Source organism: Protopterus annectens, chromosome 7.part0 (assembly GCF_019279795.1).
Source record: "Protopterus annectens isolate FY-2018-M chromosome 7.part0, PAN1.0, whole genome shotgun sequence".
In the NCBI taxonomy this organism is placed as follows: Eukaryota; Metazoa; Chordata; order Ceratodontiformes; family Protopteridae; genus Protopterus; species Protopterus annectens.
The window spans coordinates 1,145,741,223-1,145,752,102 of record NC_056739.1 but is presented as its reverse complement, the minus strand read 5'-3'; the positions used below and the strand labels follow the sequence as shown (position 1 = coordinate 1,145,752,102).

At 38.8% G+C, this 10,880-nt stretch overlaps 1 protein-coding gene across 4 annotated transcripts in view; it reads left to right on the top strand.

Annotated features, from left to right (window-relative positions):
- Positions 1 to 10,662, top strand: part of CKMT1A (creatine kinase, mitochondrial 1A) — a 176,005-nt gene extending 165,343 nt beyond the window's left edge. For all 4 annotated transcript variants that reach the window (XM_044077728.1, XM_044077726.1, XM_044077727.1 and 1 more), the window contains exons 9-10: positions 9,750 to 9,875; positions 10,386 to 10,662. In XM_044077728.1, coding sequence (XP_043933663.1) covers positions 9,750 to 9,875; positions 10,386 to 10,502 — 243 coding nt within the window. In that variant the 3' untranslated portion in view covers positions 10,503 to 10,662. The remainder of the gene's footprint in view (positions 1 to 9,749; positions 9,876 to 10,385) is intronic.
- The last annotated feature ends 218 nt before the right edge of the window (positions 10,663 to 10,880 follow it).

The window sequence follows — 10,880 nt, the reverse complement described above, 5'->3', positions numbered from 1 at the left end:
ACATGCAGACTCTTACACAAAAAAATACATAAACATCTACAGAAATACACAAACAAAATATACACACACACAGACACACACACACACACACACACACACACACACACACACACACACACATATGCAGACACACAACAGATACACACCTACACACATATACAGATACAAAACATAAATACAAACCTACAAGCAGATACGCATGCAAAAACATGCATACATACCTATACACATACACAATACGCACATGCATACCTACACATACATACACATACAAAAAGATATGTACAAACCTAACACACAGATGCACACACACGACATACCTACATACATACACATACAAAAACATACATACACAGACGCATACAAAAATATGCATACCCACCTATACACAACACACACATAGCACACATGTACACACTTAAACATACAAAAACATATATACACACCTACACACACAAAACATACACCCCCACATGTATTCAAATACAAAAACATACATGCGTACCTACAAACATGCCTAAACACATGCCATACATACAAAAATATAAATACACCTTCAAACACATATACAGACAAACGCACACACACAAACACACACACACACACACACACACACACACACACACACACACACACACACACACACATATGCATACACTCCTACATACATACACATACAAAACATAAATATACACCTAAACACAGACACACACACAACACACACATAAACATAATACATACACACCTACACATAATACATACACACCTACATGTACAAAACAGATATACACACTTATACACAGACACCCACACAACAGATTTTATATATATATATATATATATATATATATATATATATATATATAAATATATATATATATATATATATATATATATATATTTTTTTTTTAAACTTACACACAGAAACACACAACACATGCATACACACCTATACACACATATACATAAAAAAAATACGTGTACACAAACACACACACACACACACATGCACACATGGAAACATACATACACCCACAAAACATGTACACATATCTACACACACACAGACACACGCATACACAAAATATACATACACACCTGCACACACATACTATTCCCAATTATCAAAACAACACATTTTAATTTCATTGAAGCTGTCACTCTAAAACCATTGCCAACATAATCACAAGTGCATTTTAGTTACAGCAAATTAACAGCCTGTGCATTATTCATTTACTGTTTAGAAACTTAATTTCCATAAAAGTGCCACAAACTCCTGGAATCCCTCATCTGATGGGCTTCAGTCACATTACTTTAATCTCTCATATGTACATTTCAGCATGTTTTTCTGTTGGCTGTATATATTGGTAGGTATGTTCTCCTGTCAGAAAAAAAATGACTATGGCATTTGGTATAATGATTAAGGTGTTTACCTTACAAACATAAGGTGCAGGGTTTGATTTTTCCATGGGGCAATAAAAGCATAAGCTGCATTGAAAACTACTCTGGATTATTGAATGTGCAATCATAAAATCAGCACAAAGCCTACAGCATGCCACTCCTTCACCAGGGAGCCTAACCCATCCAGTTATTCTTGGACTTGACTAGCTAAGCTTCTCAGTGTTCTTCTGTCTCACATGCCTAGTGTATGCCTGTAAACCTATTTGCAGTTGGCTTGTAATAAAGAATGTGTAGTATAGTTCAAAAGATGTCTAAATGGCATTGTGATTATTAACAATAGCTAAATACTTTTACTGATTTGCAACTAATTTGACTTTGTAGTGTGGAAGTGACACCAGAGAAGAATGGAAGGTTGCCATGTTGTGGGTTAGTTCTGACTAGTAACCCATCAGTGGATGCTAGAATAGTTGAAGTGTTGGACTGCAACAGCTGCAGTGCTTTATAAAGATGCTGTAATGGAAGCTTTATCTAATGTGTGTGTGTGTGTGTGTGTGTGTGTGTGTGTGTGTGTGTGTGTGTGTGTGTGTGTGTGTGTGTGTGTGTGTGTGTGTGTGTGTGTGTGTGTGTGTGTGTGTGTCAACCTTGGTTCACAATATAGATGTTTCTGAACTGCACTAAACCTGCTTTTCATTCTCTGTAGCTTATCTGCTTATTTAGTCCCCAGTAACATATAGCTTTTGCCAGGGCTGGCCTTAGCAACTACAGGGCCCAATATGGACCATTTTGGTGGGGCCTTTCAGTTGGTCCCCTCCCTCCTAACTACCACCCCAACCATCCCTCCATATTAGCTTCATGGTTTAAGATTATTTCAGATTAGGTATCAGGAATATGTGCTATTACTCTATATTAAAAATAAAACAAAACGTTTACTTATTATTTTATATTTTGTCATACAATATGTTAAAACAGAAGTAAAAGTAGGGACTCCTATATTTCCCCCGTATCCAACAGCTACTGTAGTTTCTCACTCAGGGTCTATTTAACTCACTCAATAATAAGGTGCCTGTTTGATGGGCCACTAAGGCTCTGTGTCTGTATAGTGCTTCATCAGGTGGGTGCTCCATGGCTTGACAGTGAACATGTTCCCAAACCCATGTGGTAGTGCCCATATCTCCTGAACCTGGCTAGGAGATAGCTGCACACTTCTTCCTTGTTCCCTTCCCCATGTCTTCTTTTTTTATTTTTCTGTCTTTCTCTATCCCTCTGTTCTCCTCTTTTTGTCATGTTACTTACACTCTTTTACATCTCATGTCCAACAATAAATCATACTGCAAATATATTGTTCTTTGTACCTTTTCTCCATTGAAACATTATATTAAATGATGCTGTGACAGTACACTGTTGCTCTATTTATTGATTTTATTGCTTAAATTCATGTATCCATCTACTTATGATTGTGTTCATTTAAGCTGCTTAAAACATAAACCTCTCTGCATGCATGCTCTTATATTACCACTGCTGAATTAATATTCGTTAGAGTTTGTTTCTTTGGCTGTATTTCCACCAGGCTGTGCAAGAAAGCACTCTAGGTGGATCCATGCTCTATTTTGGTTAACATCCTTTAAAAAATAAACAAACAACCCACCTTTATAAGTTAAGTACCCTACACATACTAGTGTCTTTAAGATGATCTGCAGATGACAACAAGCAGACCATGCTACGAAGAAGCAAACACCCCTGAGTCATTTAACCTGGTAAAGTTGTGTGACTCATCACAGTCCCCAGCTCTTGCCTTCCATGTCTTCAGATGTTAGACAGTAGTGGACAAATGAATTGGTGGGGCTACACTTAATGATTGTGGAAAGACTGGACGGACAAAAAAACCCCACAAAAAATATCTAACCTCCATTATACATTTTCATCTTGTATTACTCCCGTCTTCCTTCATGAGATTCCAATCTCATGCACTTGATCTGAATGCTTGGAACTCCTTACCCAGTTCATTTTTAAACCTTGTTACAGCCAACAAGTTTCTATAAAATAAAATTGTTGAGCTTCCTCAGAATGTTTAACAACAGTAATAATAATAGTAGTAGTAATGTCATGTCTGTCTTTGAAAACAACATCGTTCACACAACACCCCACTTGTAACTATTTCTGAAAGTCTATTTTTATTCATTTACTTCATGGATAAACTGGGCAGGTGGACTAATGCTTCCAGATGTCTCAAGGACAACAGTAAGGAATACATGCAGGAATAATTTAGAGTAATCACTAAGCATTGTGCTTTAGGAGGTGCAAGGAAATCATGACTTAAGGATACTCACATAGATATAGGCTGAGCACATAAAGACCCACACAGTTTGTTCAGTTTTCTATAATGCACTTTCCACAAAACTCCTCTCCAGTCTGCTCCAGCCATTTTCTTTGTTTAAGTTCCTGCTTGTCCCTGTTTTGTATTTCACTCAGAGGAATACAGTACCTGCAGTACATTTATGAGCCAAACAATTTCAGTTATTGTTGTTTCCACGTTCAGCAAAGTTAATTATTTTTCTATCCATCTTTGCCTCCTACAGTTCAGCCCCCCCCACACAAACAAACACACAGACACAGACACACACACACACACACACACACACACACACACACACACACACACACACACACACACACACACACACACACACACACACACACACACACCTCCTGTTTGATAGTCTGGGATTATTTTCCCCTGTCTGTGACTGCAACATGCATTTCTCTGTCATACTGTTGAACTGGTAATTGAAACAAGTCTAAATGGTACGAAGTTACCTCACATAACAGTATCTATTATTTACATTTTTGCTTATTAGGGTTTATTTTCACTGTTTGAAACTGACTGCACCATAGTAATTTCTTTTAATTGTATTTATTAGCAGCCAATTATAAAGTCCATGTCAGCAAGAGAAGCAAAAGGAAACACAGTACCTCTCTATAAGTTTTCAAATTAGGCCTGGTCTTATTATCCTCCAGGACAACTGGCACAGTAAATAAAACTGGATGGCTAAGCTTTCCAGATTCGAGTTGAAAATCTTTTTGACAAATCAGCAACAGCAAATGACTACTATGGGAGAGTGAGCAACTAGTAATACAGATCGTACAAGAAGTGTGAAGCTGTAGTTACTAATAATCTGGCCCAGCCACTGATGCAGTACATGATGGGAAATGTCTGCTACATTAACAAGACTTGTAACTACTAGGGAGCAAGACTACCAGTAGGAACATTCCATATGCTTTGCTCTAGTGTCTCTTAGACAACTGCTGTGGGGCACATAGTACATAATAACCCTGACATAGCCTTGTGAGGGGGGGGGCCCCTAAGGGAGCAGGGCCCTACTGGGCCAAATAGGTTGGCTTCTGCAGACATACCACACAGCTTTCCCTGAATCAGAAACTGATTTTTCCCAACATTGCTGTACACAGAGGCTCTCTGCAGTGCAGGCCATGTTTCTAAATCTGCTCAATTTCTGCCTTCTGTGAACCAGTAGAGGGGAGGATATGCTTAGATGGATGTGGTCTGTCCTTAGAATGCCTGCCTATCTCTTTCTGCCTATCTTTTTTTTCCTTTTGAGCCAGTAATAACATGTGGAATATGTATATTTCCTCTAATTTGTTACTTTTGGCAGTGGTTACTTAAAGAACTTTGAAGCTTCATTCTCTTTGCTTTATCTTTATCTTTTATTTTTTTTTCCACAAAGATAGAACTGGTTAAACATAAATGTAAGTTTCTTCCTAAAATGGTGATGGAGTTCATTCATTTCTTATTTCTTACATATCAGTAGCTCATTGAAATGATGAATTTTCAAAATCCATTTTTCTCCTTGTAAAAATAATTGCCTTGGATATTGGGGGTGCAGACTCCCACCCTCCCTCACCTTCTTGTTTGCACAGCAGAAATGAATGGAGAGAGATCTGACTTTTAGAAATTATTGTGTAATGGGTTATGAATACAATGACTTTGAATCAAATCACTAGATTACCCATTTCTTTCGGAAGTATATCACACTCCAAGAAAGCATGTCTTAACAAGCAATAGTACACACAAATGTTAAAACTGTTCGTCTATGGCAGAGCCGTTCTATTATTCCAAATTGTTTGAAGGATTTTCTTATACAAGAGATGGAAATCAACTGTGTTGGTGTATCAAATATCATCAAAGTTTATTTCATGGTTTTTTGCTATAGACAAAGCAGGCAAGACTTCCATAGAGCTTCTAAAGTTAACACCATTACAGAGATCGATAGGTAAAGTGTCTCAGATCTATAGAGTTACATCACAGCTTCTTCATCTTAGATCCACACAGGATATGAGGATAGGTTGAAATGTTTCATAGCTTCATAGGTGTATACTAGGCTATTGACCACTGAGGTCTTTATAAGCCTAGTCAAGCTAATAATTATATCTCTCAAGTTTATGTGCCTTAGAGGTTATTTCAAGGAAGATATATAAGCTACAGCAAGATTTACAGACTGCCTCTGTCCATTAGAGACATGGGTGCTAGACCAGAGGTGTAGTTCCGAGCTCCCATCCCCTGGTTCAGGTTCCTCTTGAATAGGTTTAGGGAAGAGCTGTGCTTCACATAGAAAGGAAGACTGTTCAAGAGAATGGGAACTCTCTGAGACACATACTTCTCCCTTCAGTGAGACCTATTTATGTTGTAATCAAAGTTTATATCCCTAGATTGAATAATTCTGATACTATTCATTTTGCAGATATTCAAAAGTTCCATGAAAGTGAAACCCACATATGTCTTGCATGCCAGACATATCTTGCCTCTCAAAAGACTGTAGGAAACAGATTATAGAGATATTGCTTTGAGGCGATCTGCATATAGACCATTCTGTTTACACCCTGTATTCCTTTTCTGAGGAACCTCTGTGGACATTCCAGCTGTTGCATGTGCCTGGTCAGGTATATACCGAAGAGGGCACTGTGTTCATTGATGGGCCTGATAAAGGGTGAATACAGTAGAACAATGACTTCCTTGAACATAGATGCCACACCTTGCTTATAAGTTGAGAAACACAGAATGGCATTCATACTATCTAGACACATTTTGGTTACTATCCACATGTCCCCAAACCCTTGACTACTGGTTCTACTATTAGGGATGTGCTATCGGTGTGCTACTTTTCCAGGGTAGTTGACTTCCCAAAGGTACTATTATAGATTTCTTGGCAATGAGTTTCAAGCCATGGCTTTGGCAACACTCATTTGCAAGTATTAGTCCTTCCTGTAGGATGTTAGTGTCTTCGGGGGATTCTATAAACCTGGTTTGCAATCACCTTCATACTTGGCCAGACAAAGGCCCTTGATATTGGCCTTGACTTGTGAGAAGTAGGTGCCAAAAAGGAGGGGACCCTGAGCAGATCCATGAAACACTCCACTAGTATCTGGTCTCTTTGTGGAGGTTGTCTCTGCTATCCAAACTTCCAGGTTCCTATCTGGGAGCCATCTGGCTAGTCATCATGTAACATACAGGTCAGGGTATGCAGTATGCGATGTTTTGCCTTCATCCATTGTTTTGGTGAGCCTTTCAAAGAAGTCCACCAGCTTGAGTAGGCATGAGCTGCCCTAGATGAAACCAAACTGGGTTGGATCCAGAGTTTAAAGGATTTCTGTACCCTTATTAATCATTTCCATGACAATTCTTTCCATGGATTTGCATATGGGACTAATCAGACTTATTGGTCTGAAGTTCCCAGGGTCTGTTGATGGCCCACTATTGTGCAGCGGGAGGAATATTACAGTTCTCCATTCACATGGCACAAAGCCTGTCTGAAGGCTCTGGTTAAAATGTGATTCCAATAGTCCTGACATGTCATGTTTAATGCTTTTTAGTTTGCATCCTGGGATATTATGGGGCCAATCGATGCAGTGTTTTTGGCCTTAGAGAGTGCATGCAGGACTTGCTCCCTAGCGGTAGTTGGGGGGGGGGTGTTTAATAATATTTCCTGGGGGGTGGCAGCTGGGAGAGAGAGGGATTAAAACTGGTGATGAATTTGTCGGCCAGCAGATTTGCTTTATTTTGCAGCTTTGTGCAGGTGGCTCCATTTACAATTAGGTCTGCACACTGCTGTGTACTGCCTTTGAGGTTTTGGACATAGCTAAAGAAAGCCTTATGGTTGCCCTTTGCCTGGAAGGCTATCTTTATCACAGATTTGACCTTGGTATAATTAATTTCACCTCTTAATTGTTTGTTTAGATTGACAACATTGTTTTCATCATACTGAGCATACTTCCTACTATTGGCTATGACTTTTTTCTTATGTTGTGCAACCTGTTTATATTTGGATTCCACTAGGGAGATTTATTTTATTGAGTTACATCTAGGCTTATTTCTGGTAGGCAAAGCTGTCTCTGTGCATTTATTGAAGTGATTGCACAGGGTTTGTGTGAGAATTATGCACAGCCAGCTGTGTTCTCAGGGTCTGAGGGGTAGATTTTGGCAGATTGTCACTCTGCTATCAGGAAGTTTGCCTTAGAATGCTTCCTTAATGTTACAGGATTAGTTGGAGTCACAGAATTGATTTTTATTATGAAGGAGACAGCTTTTTGGTCTGACTGTACCAGACAAAACACTACTGTGGGTGGGAGGGAGGCAGAGTATCCCATGTTTGTGAGTACCAGGTTAAGTATGTATGCTTCTCTAGTGGGTGTCTGGACTATGTGATCCAAGGTGTTTGTCTTTACAATGTCCAGGAATCTCTTGGCCTGTAATTTTGGGGTCATGTAATTATCCCAGTTTATAATAGGGTAGTAGAAGCCACCAATTAATATGGTATTGGGTTGACTAATGATGGCTTCCAGTATGTCCAAGTATGAGTTATGGGTTACTTGGTTAACAGAGATTGGCCTGTAGCTTGCAAGGATATGACATGGAACTTTTCTTATAGAAATCTGGATATGGAGAAACTGAAATGTGCAATCCTGTCTGACTAGTCTTGAGATGAATTTGTTCTTGCTATAGATTGAAACACCTCCACCTTTGGTCTCTGCCTATGCAGTACCTGGCTTGAAAGCATGGAAGATGTTCTAACCCTGCACTTCCAGGGTGCTCTCTGCTGCTTTAAGCCATGTCTCAATAACTCCCCAGATGGCCACATTCTCCAGGGTGCAGAAAGTCTGGAGGCAGTGGAGTTTCTTGTTTAGGCTCCTGGCACTGAATAGTAGCACTTTTCGAATTCCTTGGGGTGTTTTTGCTATATTGGAAGGTTTGTTGGTTTGCCATTGCCTGAAAAAGGCAATGCTTTAACCAATACTTGTCAAAGCAATGTTGTCTTCTGACCATATCCTCCCATGCTGATAAATATTGTACCCCCTTGGAATGACACCACAAACTAATCCAGTTATCAAAGTCAATTAACTTTTGTTCACATTGTGGCATCATCCTTGGTGGAGGTAGAATGCTGCTCAATGCTAGGCATGCATCAGTCTGTAACACATAGTCTAAGAGCTCTGTAAGGTCTCCCTTCATATAGTCCAGGGAGGTTAGTCTCAGGTCATGTACACTAACATGGACTATGTCTGAGTCATACTGGTACTAGTGGTTTAATGACTTGAACATGTAGGTGATTTTGCAGATCCTGTCTCCTGACAACTGACCATGATTTTCTCCTTATTCAGACTGGTGAGTAGTCTCTTAGGGGTGAGAGGTGCCGATCGTGGAAATAAGGGTAAAACTTGGCTAGGTTTGAAAGGGCCCTAGGGTCATTAGCGTAGTAACCTCCTATGATCCTATGAGTGGGACCTTTGTATGTCTCACAGTGGAGTCTTTTATGATCAAAACACTGGGTAGTGTGTTGGATTTCCATACTGGTAGTTGTGGCTCCAAAGGGTGTGGCTGTATCTGTTGTGCTGAGTGCTGTTCTGCTGGAGTGCTTTTGAGGTTGCAGAGGATTCTTTTGTAGAATGTCATTTTCTTCCCAACAAAATAAATGTAGCTCATGGTCTAGAACTTTATTATTGATATCATATGATTTTATATGACATGCACCTTCATATTTGTTGAAATACTAGGATACCAGATACAGTTTCCCTTTTTTCACATACTGCTAGACATACAGAATATGCAATCATTTTATCTGATGTAAGTGGCTTTGTGATAAAATACACTTGATTAATTACCTTGGTTATGGCCCTAACATTATGTAAGCTTGTTCTAATTACAATTTAAAATTGGAGAACTGCTGAAGTCTGTCTTCTGCTTGTATTTCTTGAGATTAGGTGTTTTATAATATAGTTTTCTATTTTCTTTAGGATTTAATGTTTCAAGACTAAGACAGGGTTCCTATTTTGTCCCCTAGGATAAAAGATTACCTAAGATTCTGGAGAACCTGCGATTGCAGAAGAGAGGCACAGGAGGTGTGGACACTGCTGCAGTTGGAAGTGTTTTTGATATCTCTAACCTAGATCGTCTGGGAAAATCTGAGGTATGAACTCCACAGCCTGTTCAGCGTGGGTGTCATTGTAGGGGAATGTCACAGCAAACAACATCAGATGTACAGACAATTACATCTTGATTGCAGGAAAAAAAAAAAGATAAGAAAACATTTGTATTGTAAAACTGTCGTGTATTGTTTTGCAGACAAAATATCACTCTGACTGCTATGGCTAAAATTTAAAATATATGTTGTCAGTTTCATATTCTATGAGAGTTTAGATTAATTCAAGGTCAGTGTGTGACTCCTTAACTTATCAAGCATTAAATTTGGATGTTTTCTTCATAGTGCACTGCAATCAGGAAATAGCTCAGCTTTCCTCAATATGACATTTAAGCAGACTGTATAGAAATGTTTTATCATGCAATTATGCTCCTTCTCAACAAACGTGTAATGTTTGACTGATGCATCACATACATTCTTATAAAGCTATTTCAGTGTCTGCATAAGACTGGAATTGTTTTCTGATTTTGTTCATTATTTTATCTTATTTATTCCTAGGTGGAGCTGGTTCAATTAGTGATTGATGGAGTTAATTATTTAATTGACTGTGAGCGCAGACTGGAACGGGGACAAGACATCAAGATCCCAGCACCAGTATCAAAATTCAAATCCTAAGTGGTCTACAACTTCTGACATCTCTTTCATGAACAATACCATATCACTCCACAGTGGTAGCTTGTCAGGGATTGGTACAAGCTCACCACCTGGCATGTTTCAGCAATGCTTTTTGTTCCTTATTGCACTGTAAAGCATTAATAAACTCCAAGCTGCTGTACTCAAGGGTCCTGTCTTTTATCATATAGCTTTAAAGGATCATTACACCATTGCTTGGGATCCTAAAATCAGGACAGATATATTTTTTGCAATTTATTTTAATATGTCTGGGATGGACTTCAGGGAAGTGTCTTTCAATAACATGAAACACATTTATTCTGCTTGAATAAAAAGGAAACATATACATAACCTGGTCTAATGAAGAAGCGCTCTTTCTTT